The sequence below is a fragment of the Trematomus bernacchii genome, unplaced genomic scaffold (genome assembly GCF_902827165.1).
Source record: "Trematomus bernacchii unplaced genomic scaffold, fTreBer1.1, whole genome shotgun sequence".
In the NCBI taxonomy this organism is placed as follows: Eukaryota; Metazoa; Chordata; class Actinopteri; order Perciformes; family Nototheniidae; genus Trematomus; species Trematomus bernacchii.
Window position 1 is genome coordinate 228,259 of NW_022987584.1, and position 14,242 is coordinate 242,500.

Below are 14,242 nucleotides of genomic sequence, written 5' to 3' on the forward strand. Positions count from 1 at the left end.
GTAGTTTTTTTTCCACGTGTTTCTGGTTTCTTTTTGTCTGTCGTGGTGCGTTCAGGGCAGCTCGAGCATGTCGTGTTGGGCGAGGATTCGCTGCGTTTGCGTGTGCACGAGCTCCAGAGCGTTGATGATGATCTGCAGGATGGGCGCGGCCTCCTGCTGGGTCTGAACACACACCAGCTGCAGGAAGTACTGTCGCTCCGGCAGGGCGAGGAACACGAACTCTGCCGCCTGACGCAGCACCCAGGGGTGGTGGGGGGCCAGGGCCACGATGTAGGCGTCTCTGAGGGGGGAAACATATTGTGTTAGCATTAGCATGTTCGCATGATGCAGGGGTGGTGGGGGGCCAGGGCCACGATGTAGGCATCTCTGAGGGGGGAAACATATTGTGTTAGCGTTAGCATGATGCAGGGGTGGTGGGGGGCCAGGGCCACGATGTAGGCGTCTCTGAGGGGGGAAAGATATTGTGTTAGCATTAGCATGTTAGCATGATGCAGGGGTGGTGGGGGGCCAGGGCCACGATGTAGGCATCTCTGAGGGGGGAAACATATTGTGTTAGCATTAGCATGTTAGCATGATGCAGGGGTGGTGGGGGGCCAGGGCCACGATGTAGGCGTCTCTGAGGGGGGAAAGATATTGTGTTAGCATTAGCATGTTAGCATGATGCAGGGGTGGTGGGGGGCCAGGGCCACGATGTAGGCGTCTCAGAAGGGTGGAAACATATTGTGTTAGCATTAGCATGTTAGCATGATGCAGGGGTGGTGGGGGGCCAGGGCCACGATGTAGGCGTCTGAGGGGGGAAACATATTGTGTTAGCATTAGCATGTTAGCATGATGCAGGGGTGGTGGGGGGCCAGGGCCACGATGTAGGCGTCTCTGAGGGGGGAAACATATTGTATTAGCATGTTAGCATGATGCAGGGGTGGTGGGGGGCCAGGGCCACGATGTAGGCATCTCTGAGGGGGGAAACATATTGTGTTAGCATTAGCATGTTAGCATGATGCAGGGGTGGTGGGGGGGCGAGGGCCACGATGTAGGCATCTCTGAGTCGGGAAACATATTGTGTTAGCATTAGCATGTTAGCATGATGCAGGGGTGGTGGGGGGGCGAGGGCCATGATGTAGGCATCTCTGAGGGGGGAAAGATATTGTGTTAGCATTAGCATATTAGCATGATGCAGGGGAGGTGGGGGGCCAGGGCCACGATGTAGGCGTCTGGGGGGGAAACATATTTTGTTAGCATGTTAGCATGATGCAGGGGTGGTGGGGGGCCAGGGCCACGATGTAGGCGTCTCTGAGGGGGAGAGGGGAAGGAAACATATGTCAATAATATAAGCGGCCTTGGGTCCCTTGAAAGCGCTATAATAAATGTTATCTATTATTATTATATCATGTTAGCCTTAGCGTGTTAGCATTATGTAATGACCTGGGACGTGATAGTTTTATACTGTTAGTATCATAGCATGAGCATGGAGCGGCTAACTTAAGCCTGTTAGCATGATAACAACAATAATAATACATTTTATTTCGAGCGTTTTTTTTTAACACATAATCAACTTCTTTATTATAATGTAATGAGTCAGTTAAATCCTGTACATTTTAATTTTATATAATGTTATAAATGATATAATACAGTACAATTATATTCAAGAATAATATCTGCTATATATATATATATATATATATATATATATATATATATATATATATATTTTTTTTATTCTGTTTTTATTTTCCTTTCTTTACAGGTGTATAGAGTGGGTTTCATGGTACTCAAAGACACTTTAAATGCTAAAATGTAAAGATTAAAACAACACACTTAAAATCATGATGTCATGACCTGGGACGTGTTAGGAGCTTTAAACGTTAGCCTTTTAGCATAAGCTGGGAACTGTTAGCATAATGTCATCAGTCAAGAGTTGCTATATTACGCCTGTTAGCATAGCATCCCGACCTGGGAGCTGTTCGCTTTAGCCTGTCGGTATAGTGCTATGAGATAAAAAATATAGCCTATTGTAATCAAATGGTGAGCTATTAGCTTTAGCCTCTTTGAACTATACAACGAGCTGTTAGCTTTAGCCTGTTAGCATCACCTGCACAGCTCTCCAGGTGTTTTGAATTGTCCGTCAGCGTCCGGTCCTTTGGCCAAACCCTCCAGCATGAGTTTCAGCCAGAGCAGCGATCGGTGAAGTCGAAGAAGCGTCCGGCAGCCGGAGTCTGAGCGGCGGGAATAGTCGACCACGCCCTCTTTAAGCTCCGCCTCCACCATGGATCTGAGCGAACGATACGCCTGGAGAGCAAAAAAAACAAACAAACAAAATCAGATAAAAACTTCATTTATTTCAGCTTTATTGTTGCAACACTCACCCCTGTTTTTAGTCCGAACGACGCTGGGGTTAATGGACTACGTTTCCCATGATCCTTTGCGCTGTGTTTGAGTGACAGCTCCTGTATCACTACAACTTTCTCCGTCACTTTACCGGAGAATAAACTGATCAACGTCCCGAGGGATTTCATGAATCTGAAGAGAGACAAGAGAGTATTTGTATTGCTAATGTTAGCATGTCTAGCTAATTTGCAGCAATTGAGTGCAAATGTTGTTTTTCATGACTTTTTATTATCACAGAAAATAAGAAACCTCTAATAAACATTTAATGACAAATATTTAAACTAAATTAGTTCCATCAGGGTCAACACAATCCGAATGTATGATTTGTATTACTACAATAATAAGCGGTTGACTTATTGATGAGTTTCTCGTGAATAAGCATGAAAGAATGCACTTAATAGCAGATTTTAGTTGAACTTGATAAAGTATATTTAGATGTAGCCAGGCTAGTGGTGTCCTTCTGTTTCTTCACCCTATGCTAAGCTAAGCTAAACAGGTGCCGTACAGACATAAGATTTGCACCGAACAGAAGTGTTGAAATATTCCTTTCACCCTCCTTTTTGACTTGTTATTGCTATTATTTAAGGGGCCACGTTTGAATTAGATGTAAATAAAGTACTTTTATTGGAGTTTTTAATTGAATTTCCTTTTTTTATGGACCTATCCAGGCTAGCTGGTTCCCCCTGTTTTTACTCTTTATGCTAAGCTAAGCTAACCAGCTGCTGTGAGAGCAACTAACTAATATATACAGTTATTTTATAAATAAATATATATTTACAATAATAAGTTGTCCACTTATTTATGGAGTTATTAGTGAATTATATGGAAACAATGCACTTAATAGCAGATTAAAGTTGAATTTGTTTTGGGTTTTTAGACGTAGCCAGGCTAGCGGTTTCCCTGTTTTTACTCTTTATGCTAAGCTAAGCTAAACAGGTGCTGTGAGAGCATTTAACTCATTAAATGTTGTAATATTCCTTTATAAATGAATAGATATTGAGTGTACTTGAGCAGCTGATCCCAGCTCTGCAGGTACGGCTCCAGCAGGACGTCGTCAGCGTCGCTCAGGCTGAGCTTTAAATACTGCAGCAGAAGCTTGGCCTGAAACGATTGGCCGGGACACTCCTTAATGAGGGACGGGGCTTCAGCAGCGACCAATGGGGGCGCAGCCTGAAAGAAAACCAGGTTTATACTGAATTTACACATTTTCTTCTTTATTTCTGAATGAAATGGTGTGTGTGTGTGTGTGTGTGTGTGTGCGTGTGTGTGTGTGTGTGTGTGTGTGTGTGTGTGTGTGTGTGTGTGTGTGTGTGTGTGTGTGTGTGTGTGTGTGTGTGTGTGTGTGTGTGTGTGTGTGTGTGTGTGTGTGTGTGTGTGTGTGTGTGTGTGTGTGTGTGTGTGTGTGTGTGTGTGTGTGTGTGTGTGCGCACCTTTTGCCGTAAAGACTTCAAACATGGCTGCCCAGCGCTGCCACAGTCTCTTTCTCCACCCTGAGCTGAAGACAGAATTATAAAATAAAAACAATTATTATTTAAAAAAAATAATATTGCATCATAACATTAAATAGTTTTTTTCAAAAAGTAAATACAATAGAAAATAAAAATAAAAAACTGTAAAATGTGTCGGGGAAAAAATGCTAAATTATACTTATTGTGCCAAAAATGCATTGTTTTGTTTAATTTATATTTATTATTTGACATTATAATATCAAAAGACATAAAAAAAATATTGTTATTTTACTGAATTTAAAGTTGAATATTTCCCTCTTAATTTATTTCATAAAATAAAAACATTTAATATAAATTCTCAAGTAAAAGGAGTATTTTAGTGCCTCTCCCCCCCACTGTAAAGTAGAAACTGACAGAGGTGGAGCCAAAATGGCCACCATGGAGACACTCACGGAGCCAGAAGAAGAGGAGCAGAGCCAACATGGCCGCCAGCAGAAGGTGACGAGGCCTCACCGTCCGTCTTAGCAGAACCATGATGACACACACACTAGAATATATATACACACACACACACACACACTAGAATATATATACACACACACACACACCAGAATATATATACACACACACACACGTCCCTTTGTAATCCAGCAGTCAGAACACACACATTGTTTACACGCTCTCCTGCTCGCTGATGTTTTCGGGGTTAAAGGGCGACTTCAGGAAAAACAGGAAGTTAACACACGACCTTTGCTCTTAACCTTCGATCTGTTTATCACAGCGTGTTTTATTACACACACATACACACACACACCCTCACTAACACACACACAGGCGAATGGGCTGCTGAGTGACAAAGTGCCATAATAATAAAAGCATGTTGTAAAAAGTATAAGGGAAGACAAGGTGTTTATTTCTGAAAATGAATACGCAACATCAAGTCAATTAATATTATTTTTTAATATTAAAATGGACAGAAACAAATCCTTAATTATAATTTTAGATTTACTTTTTCAAATTCAAATCTCCTAAATGTACTTATTACTTGTTGATTTAGTATTCTTTTTTAATGTTTTTATTTCCTTTTATTGTATTTATTTATCTTGATTCCACACCTTCCATTTTTTTTTAAGGCACTCCCATGACTCCATAATAGTCTGTAATAGTAACAATCAGACGGCTCAATAACAACACAAATATCTCAAAGTGGGAACAGAAACATTTATTATTTAGTTATTATTAAACGACACTTAGCAGCTTTAAATTACATAAAGATCTTAAAATCCCATGTCATGGCCATTTCTACTGATCATAGTTCCATTGTTGAGGTCTACTAGAATAGATTTATATTGTTCAATTGTCCAAAATCACATTGGTTTCTCATACAGCATCTCTGTATAGTATGTGTATTCACTCTCTCCCAGTGGCCGTCTTCGAGACAGCAAAACCCAGCACAAAACCAGCCCGAACACACACACACACACACCCGCAGCCTGGCTGGGAGTTTGTGTGTGTGCTCACACACCGACTCACAGCCTCGCCGCGTCCCGCCATCTCAGGGAGAAGAAATCGGCCAAATGGACCAATCCGCGGACTTCCTCACACACACACACTTAACGTAACGGCTCCGCGGACGTAACGTCACGGCTCCAAGGATTGGTCCATTTGGGTATGGGCACGTCACTGTACCCAGGTTCTGGGGCAGCATAGACAGGTCTTCTCTGTGTTAGAGTTGTACTCGCTACAGGGTGTACTTTGAGGGTTTGTGACTGCAGACCGTTTACATGCAGAAGCTTCATAACACAAGGGGACGGGTAATAACCGGAAAAGCATGACATGGGACCTTTAAAACACACGACACAAACATCTGAATGTCTTTGGTGCAAATATATCTGTGTTGTTGTTGTGCATATATTCAGTGTAAAGCTACAGGACAAAGGTTCAAATACATCCTACGGTGAGAATAAAGGGTTTCTATGACTTCAGAACAGGGATTATGGCTTTCAGAAGTACTCATCGCTAGCATTGGTCTCTGGTATCTAATAATAAGAGGTTCATTAAAAGAGGACATTGTTATTTTAAAGGGGATTAAAGCTGATTAAGACGGGGAGATTCGGCTTTGTTGGTAAGAAAAATAGTTTAAGACTTAATTGTATTTCTTAGGACAGAATGAAGGCTTTACTATGGTTCAGGTTTTGTCAAAAATAGAGTAGAAATGCAAGAGTTTTGTTTAAAAAAAAAATGAAATTGCTAAAGGAAGACTAAGGGCTGTTTTACTAGAGTGCAAAAAATACTTAGAAAAATGTGTGTTAATAACGTGTGTGTGTGTGTGTGTGTGTGTGTGTGTGTGTGTGTGTGTGTGTGTGTGTGTGTGTGTGTGTGTGTGTGTGTGTGTGTGTGTGTGTGTGTGTGTGTGTGTGTGTGTGTGTGTGTGTGTGTGTTTGTTCATGTTCATCCGTTCATCCAGTTTTAACTTGCAGGACGTCACACAGACCGGGACGTTTCTGGAGAACCTGAAGAAAGAAAAAATATATATTAAAAAACACATTTTATTCCACTTCTATATTTACCTATTTATTTCTGTTTTTGTTTCACTAATTATTTATATATTTATAATGTTTTTATTCTCACTCCCTCTCACCTTCAGTGTGTTCAATATTTCCCAGAACAGATGCTGAGCTTCCTGAGAGTCGGGCTCCTCGAAGTAATCCGACACCGAGACCTCCACACCCATGGACCTGATGTTCTCACACACACCTGCACACAGACACACGCACAGACACACACACAGACACACACACACACACACACACACACAGAATAACAATAAATGTGGATTCATCAACCGCTGAAAATAGTCCCCCAAAGAATGCACTATTTCCAGCTCTTTTAACCCCTTTGTATGGGGATTATAATAAGTGTGTGTGTGTGTGTGTGTGTGTGTGTGTGTGTGTGTGTGTGTGTGTGTGTGTGTGTGTGTGTGTGTGTGTGTGTGTGTGTGTGTGTGTGTGTGTGTGTGTGTGGTGTGTGTGTGTGTGTGTGTGTGTGTGTGTGTGTGTGTGTGTGTGTGTGTGTGTGTGTGTGTGTGTGTGTGTGTGTGTGTCTCACTGTGGAAGTGCAGAAGGGCCTGGCCGCTGACAGGAGTGTGTGTGAGGATCAGTGTGTGTACGCTCTTCAGTCCGGCCTCACACAGCGCCGTCGCCGCCTGCAGGCCGAGGTCGGAAACACGCTCCAACTCCAACACCTGGAGCTGAGCACAGCTACGCACTGCACAAACACACACACACACACACACACACCTTTATTTTCAAATAGTCTTTTCTCTGTAAAGATACCCTAACTGACAAAAAATAACATACATGCATCAAAGTTCTCAATAGTGCTGTCTTACCTAAGGCGACCAATCCCTGCGTCCCACAGCCGGCTCCGCCCACACTGAGGGATTGGAGGCGGGGCCAGCATCGACCAATCGTCTGCAGGCAGCGGTTTCCAAAGCGAGTGGGCTGTTGGCTAAAGAAAAACAAAGATGTTTTATTGTATGTGTGTGTGTGTGTGTGTGTGTGTGTGTGTGTGTGTGTGTGTGTGTGTGTGTGTGTGTGTGTGTGTGTGTGTGTGTGTGTGTGTGTGTGTGTGTGTGTGTGTGTGTGTGTGTGTGTGTGTGTGTGTGTGTGTGTGTGTGTGTGTGTGTGTGTGTGTGTGTGTGTGTGTGTGTGTGTGTGTGTGTGTGTGTGTGTGTGTGCTGACCAGGGGTGAGCTGGCGCCACCTGCAGGCTGCTGATGTTCCTGCAGCCTGCACCCAGGGCCCAGAGAACCTCATGACCAAGAGGATCTGAAGAGCTCCTGCACAGCAGGTACAACAAGAATTATACAATTAGAATCATTTATAATAAAATGTTGGCCATAATTGACACATTTTCAAAAAATAATACACTTACTACATTCAAATAATACATTGTACAATACAAATTAAAAGACTAGAAATAAACATTCCAAAATGTAAACATCTCAATAGAAATAAAATAGCATTAAAAATAATGTTGAATTACACATTTTCAGTAACAAAATATAAAGCAGGATATTATATATACATAAGTATGTGAGGAATGGAATATTACATATTTGATTGATATACATATATAAGGTAAACAGACAGGTGAACAGACAGGTGAACAGACAGGTAAACAGACAGGTAAACAGACAGGTAAACAGACAGGTGAACAGACAGGTAAACAGACAGGTGAACAGACAGGTGAACAGACAGGTAAACAGACAGGTAAACAGACAGGTAAACAGACAGGTGAACAGACAGGTGAACAGACAGGTAAACAGACAGGTGAACAGACAGGTGAACAGACAGGTAAACAGACAGGTGAACAGACAGGTGAACAGACAGGTAAACAGACAGGTGAACAGACAGCTAAACAGACAGGTGAACAGACAGGTAAACAGACAGGTGAACAGACAGGTGAACAGACAGGTGAACAGACAGGTAAACAGACAGGTGAACAGACAGGTGAACAGACAGGTAAACAGACAGGTGAACAGCCAGGTGAACAGCCAGGTGAACAGCCAGGTGAACAGCTAGGTGAACAGCCAGGTAAACAGACAGGTGAACAGCCAGGTGAACAGCCAGGTGAACAGCCAGGTGAACAGCCAGGTGAACAGACAGGTAAACAGACAGGTGAACAGCCAGGGTGAACAGACAGGTGATAAGACAGGTAAACAGACAGGTAAACAGACAGGTGAACAGACAGCTAAACAGACAGGTAAACAGACAGGTAAACAGACAGGTGAACAGACAGGGTGAACAGACAGGTGAACAGACAGGTGAACAGCCAGGGTGAACAGACAGGTGAACAGACAGGTGAACAGCCAGGGTGAACAGACAGGTGAACATACAGGTGAACATACAGGTGAACATACAGGTGAACAGACAGGTAAACAGACAGGTGAACAGACAGGTGAACAGCCAGGGTGAACAGACAGGTGATAAGACAGGTAAACAGACAGGTAAACAGACAGGTGAACAGACAGGTAAACAGACAGGTGAACAGACAGGTGAACAGACAGGTAAACAGACAGGTGAACAGCCAGGGTGAACAGCCAGGTGATAAGACAGGTAAACAGACAGTTGATAAGACAGGTAAACAGACAGGTGAACAGACAGGTGAACAGTGCGACAGGTTAACTCACCTGTATGTGAGTGTGTTCAGGTTCCTGCTGTAGCAGCTGGCGAGCCACAGCGTCCTGTCTGTGAGGATGTGAGGACACTGAGAGACAGACAGGTGAAGCAGACTGCCCCCCGCCGACCGGAGCAGGACCTCCACCCCGGGCTCCACTACGCCCCTAACACAGAACACACACACAGGTAAACTACAACACCCACAATGCACTTTGGGAGCACTTTGCTTCCCTTGTCACTCCCCAAACACATCTGTGACTGCCCCGATCTCACCATGTTCAAATCACAAATCGAAACTCACCTCTTCAGAAGAAAATAAGTGTCTTTGAGTTTCTAGGAAAGCGCTTTCCTTTCAGCTTATTTTCGTGTTAACATGAAAAATGTAGCTTAATAAAAAAAAATTCTAATAATATATTTAATGTATAGCACTTTTCTAAATATTCAAAGACACTTCAGAAAAATATTCCATACAACAAACATACATAGGCCTAAATAATTTAAAAAACAAGAAGCAATTAAATTAATTTTGAGAAAATATAAGACAGAACAGAGAGCAGTCAATTTGGCGGAATTATGACGAGTGTGTGTACGCTTGTATTGGATGCTTTGTGAGGACAAGTGGAGGCACTCCTGCATTGTGAGGACACTTTATCCTTTTTTTAAAGTAAAAAATTAGATTTTAAGTGAAATGTAAAGACACAGGTTAATGGGAGTCAGTGGGTGGGTTTCAAAAGATTTTCCTGAGTATGACGCATGATATTTTGTACTAAAAAGTAGTTTTTTACCGTGTGTTTTTGTGGTAATCCTCCCGCGTCTCGTCGGCTCGTCTGCTCCGAGGCTTAAGGTTGTGCAAAACCACGGACTGAGTCTGAGTGCACCACTGAGACAGGGTGGTCAGGAACTACACACACACACACACACACACACACACACACACACACACACACACACACACACACACACACACACACACACACACACACACAATAAAAAAAACATGCCAAAACTACCTGTACAAATAAATTACAGCTTTCAATATATAATAATTATATATAAAATAAATTATAAATATAATACCTTTATCAGAATGAATTTGGAGTTTAAATACAATACCAAAATACTTCTAAATCAAAAACTAAGAATTCTGTTCACTATAGTATCAGACCAATAATAGCATAATATAATATATATATTTTTTAATTATGTATAATCTTTGACCGATATTTCTTTCATTAAAAAAACCAAAAACAAAGATGGCCGCCCTACCTCAGCGGACACCCTGGCGTTTTCCAGCCGGAGGCGTGTCCATACGGCCGGGTGTCTAGCAACGAACAGCCAATCAGAGCAGACCTCAGCGGCGTGCAGCAGCGAGCGCACGTCCAAATATAGAAACACGCAGAAAAGACCCGCCCTCAAACGCAAGATGTCCGCCAGGTGAGGACGGGCTGGTGAAAGGGAGGCATCTGGAGGAAGAGGAGGAAGAGGAGAGGCTTTTATTGTGAAGGGGCCACAGGAAGTGATGCAATAACATGACAAAATAAAACCGTTTACTTGAGCCAGGTGTGTTTTTCCGGGCGAAAACGAGCCTCCGGATCTCAGCGCTGCACCAGAATTCTTCCTCTTCCTCCTCTTGTTCTTCTATTTCTTCATCCTCTTCCTCTTCCTCTTCTTCTTCGGTGCTGTACTGGCGAAGGTTTCTTTTGCTCCACGTCCTCCGACAGCCTCCCTCCTGCTCCCTGGAAACAAGAGGAACATCCTTTTTACTTTACTTTACTTTACATGTATTTAACACATCATTGTTGTACCCATGCAGAAGAAGAAGAAAAACAAGAAAGATGTATATTAGCTGCTACTAGCACAAACCACTGCTGCATTGTGGGTAATATTGGCGCCATGGCTAATGTTATAGAAATTATCTTTAAAGACCATTGCACCTTTTATTTTCTTGCAAAATACTTATAAATCCTTCAAAACTAGCAGCTCTTTAAGACTGCACTACGGGAATTAGCTTAGCATGCTAACTTCCACTATAAGTCGGCGTATTTTAGTCTAAATCTGCTAAATGTACACTTTTTTTTACGCACCTCGGTCTCTTTACCTTAGCTTCTTATATTTATATGAAAAATTATATTTATTTTCTTTTAACTTATATTATTGTATTATTCCTGAATCTAATATAAGTAAAAGTTTGTCTGCAGCCTTGCTAGCATCTTGCATGAGACTGCACTACAGGAATTAGCATAGCATGCTAACTTCCACTATAAATTGGCATATTTTAGTCTAAATCTGCTAAATGTACACTTTTTTTGTACGTACCTGTGCCTCTCTCTTCTGGTCCAGGGTGGAACATGTTGTTGGAGCCCCCCCTCTTCATCCCATCCTCCAGATCCCAGAGAGGAAGTCCGCATCAGACCAGAAACACCACTGCAACACGGAGAGGAACATTAAACCTAAATAATGTAATGTAATGTAAAGCGTCTTTGAGCACTAGGAAAAGCGCTATAAAAATCCAATGTATTATTATTGCATTATCAGAAACAGGTTTATTACCAGGTAGGTTTACACGTACGAGGTATTTGACTTGATGTCATAAAAAATAACATAAAATAATATCAGAAATATTTACAAATACAGTAAAATATTGCAGTATTTACATAGAAATAGAATGGAATAAAAAGGAATAATATTCTGAGTTGTTAGGGAAAAAGTGCAAAATTATGAGAAAATGTTAAAATTATTCTTAAAAAATGAACAATATAATTTATCTTATGGTGCAAACGTGATTCTCGTGATGCGTTCAGGTACCTGTAGGGATGTTGGCTGTACAGCTGCTCCCCCAGTCTGCAGGAACCCGACACGCTGTAACTCCTCTGCAGGAATCAGGGAGAGGACGTGTCAACAAATACTTTATGTATTAAATATTTGAATACCGTAATATACAGTATATTAATATTTCTGTGTTTCTCACCCTGTTTCCGATGCTGCCCTGCATCTTGTCTGCCAGGACGTCCTCAGTGCTGGCGTCCAGACTGCGCCCCCCCCCACCCGACTGCAGGTGTGTGTCCATGTGTGTGTGTGTAGGGGTGTGTGTAAGGTTCAGTGTGTGTGTACAGATGTGTGTGTGAGCTGGCCAGCAGTAACTGCCTCTCTGCACGGTCAGCGCGCGCCAACAGCGTCTCGATGAACACCTGAAGACAACAGAAAGGGGTTTAAATTCAGGGGTTGAGGACTCATAATGCTGACTCATTTCAGGGGATGAGGACTCATAATGCTGACTCATTTCAGGGGATTAGGACTCATAATGCTGACTAATTTCAGGGGATGAGGACTCATAATGCTGACTCATTTCAGGGGATGAGGACTCATAATGCTGACTCATTTCAGGGGATTAGGACTCATAATGCTGACTAATTTCAGGGGATGAGGACTCATAATGCTGACTCATTTCAGGGGATTAGGACTCATAATGCTGACTAATTTCAGGGGATTAGGACTCATAATGCTGACTAATTTCAGGGGATGAGGACTCATAATGCTGACTCATTTCAGGGGATTAGGACTCATAATGCTGACTAATTTCAGGGGTTGAGGACTCATAATGCTGACTCATTTCAGGGGATGAGGACTCATAATGCCGACTCATTTCAGGGGATGAGGACTCATAATGCAGACTCATTTCAGGGGATTAGGACTCATAATGCTGACTCATTTCAGGGGATGAGGACTCATAATGCTGACTCATTTCAGGGGATGAGGACTCATAATGCTGACTCATTTCAGGGGATTAGGACTCATAATGCTGACTAATTTCAGGGGATGAGGACTCATAATGCTGACTCATTTCAGGGGATGAGGACTCATAATGCTGACTCATTTCAGGGGATGAGGACTCATTCCTGCAGCTCTCTATAGAAGATCTTTGATCACCTGTAGTCTGGATTTTGCTTCGGCCTCTTTCTCTGCAGTTTCTCTCAGAAATGACTCAATGTCCACCATCTCCCTGAAAACAAACACACACACACACACACACATCCACACACACGCACACACACACACACACACCCTCAGGCCCGCACTGTCATCTTACATTTAGCATCCTGTGTGTGTGTGTGTGTGTTGTGTGTGTGTGTGTTGTTGTGTGTGGTGTGTGTGTGTGTGTGTGTGTGTGTGTGTGTGTGTGTGTGTGTGTGTGTGTGTGTGTGTGTGTGTGTGTGTGTGTGTGTGTGTGATGCAGATTAAACATGACGTGTCCTCTGTCTGTGCATCACGTCCTGTTTCTCTGTTCAGCTCATTATAAACAGATGGATAGATTATTTTTGGTATTCATTATTTTTAGATCAAAGTTGAAATGCTAAAAATAAATCTAACATGTTTAAAGATAAAGAAACGCAAAGTATTTTATTTTCATTTATTTGTATTATTTTATTTTACAAAGTGTAAATGTAATAATGAAAGTGTGCAGGTACTGACTGTTGTCGCTCGTTCAGCTCTTGGTCTTTTCCTTCCAGATCTTTCTTCAGGCGCTCCATCATCTCCACCGCAGCACAGACCTGGAGAGTCCAAATCAATCACTTTTGAAAACATACTTTTTAGTAACATTTTAATATTTATTTTGGACTTTACATATATATATATATATATCACATATATTTTACTACTTTTCTTATATTTTTCACATAGTTTTTAATATATTATTTTGTGTATTTTCCACCTATATATATATCAGGAGAATTCATCCACTATATATTTTGGACATATTTTCTTTCATTTATGTTTGACCTACTTTTCTGATATTTCATATATTTTTGTGGGATTTTTTAAATATTTTTCCGATATTTAAAATGAATATTTTTCCTCTACTTTTCTGATATTTTTCAGATACCCTTTAGAGATTAATCACATACTGTTCCTACATTTTTTTATCACATCATTTTCGGACCTTTTTTGACATTTATACTGTTTAGTGATCAAATAATCTGCATATTGATGAAAAAATAACGTTTTAATTTCAGCTCCAGTAATCTGTAATTCCCCAGCAGCACTCACCTGTCTGGACAGGTACGCCGCCCGCTCCTCCACTTCCTGTTTCTGGCTCTTCAGCCTCTCTCGGCCCCGCCTCTCTTTCTCTAGCTCCGCCTCCCTCTTCCGAAGCTCCGCCTTCAGTCGAAACACTCGTCGGTTCACCCTCTCCTCGACCTCCGCAAACATCCGTCCGATTTTAAGATCC

At 42.0% G+C, this 14,242-nt stretch overlaps 2 protein-coding genes across 3 annotated transcripts in view; both read right to left on the bottom strand.

Annotated features, from left to right (window-relative positions):
• Window positions 1-10: 10 nt before the first annotated feature.
• LOC117480813 (ceramide-1-phosphate transfer protein-like) overlaps window positions 11-14,242 on the bottom strand; it is a 16,512-nt gene continuing 2,280 nt past the window's right edge. Inside the window, exons 2-7 of one of the 2 annotated variants that reach the window (XM_034128298.1) lie at window positions 4,286-4,412; window positions 3,816-3,880; window positions 3,392-3,555; window positions 2,364-2,517; window positions 2,090-2,286; window positions 11-280 (exon numbers count right to left, since the gene is read on the bottom strand). In XM_034128298.1, the coding sequence (XP_033984189.1) occupies window positions 52-280; window positions 2,090-2,286; window positions 2,364-2,517; window positions 3,392-3,555; window positions 3,816-3,880; window positions 4,286-4,367 (891 nt within the window). In that variant the 5' untranslated portion in view covers window positions 4,368-4,412 and the 3' untranslated portion in view covers window positions 11-51. Of the gene's footprint in view, window positions 281-2,089; window positions 2,287-2,363; window positions 2,518-3,391; window positions 3,556-3,815; window positions 3,881-4,285; window positions 4,511-14,242 lie in introns of those variants that run through there. The other variant, XM_034128297.1, reaches the window with a different exon arrangement.
• The window catches only part of LOC117480792 (F-box only protein 41-like), an 11,213-nt gene continuing 3,248 nt past the window's right edge, over window positions 6,278-14,242 (bottom strand). Inside the window, 16 exon segments of the mRNA XM_034128254.1 lie at window positions 6,278-6,346; window positions 6,475-6,590; window positions 6,942-7,100; window positions 7,225-7,343; window positions 7,578-7,673; window positions 9,027-9,179; window positions 9,801-9,916; window positions 10,282-10,478; window positions 10,567-10,751; window positions 11,332-11,439; window positions 11,821-11,885; window positions 11,984-12,052; window positions 12,054-12,203; window positions 12,943-13,015; window positions 13,486-13,565; window positions 14,062-14,242. The exon segment at window positions 14,062-14,242 is cut by the window's right edge and continues 251 nt beyond it. Coding sequence (XP_033984145.1) covers window positions 6,293-6,346; window positions 6,475-6,590; window positions 6,942-7,100; window positions 7,225-7,343; window positions 7,578-7,673; window positions 9,027-9,179; window positions 9,801-9,916; window positions 10,282-10,478; window positions 10,567-10,751; window positions 11,332-11,439; window positions 11,821-11,885; window positions 11,984-12,052; window positions 12,054-12,203; window positions 12,943-13,015; window positions 13,486-13,565; window positions 14,062-14,242 — 1,921 coding nt within the window. The 3' untranslated portion in view covers window positions 6,278-6,292.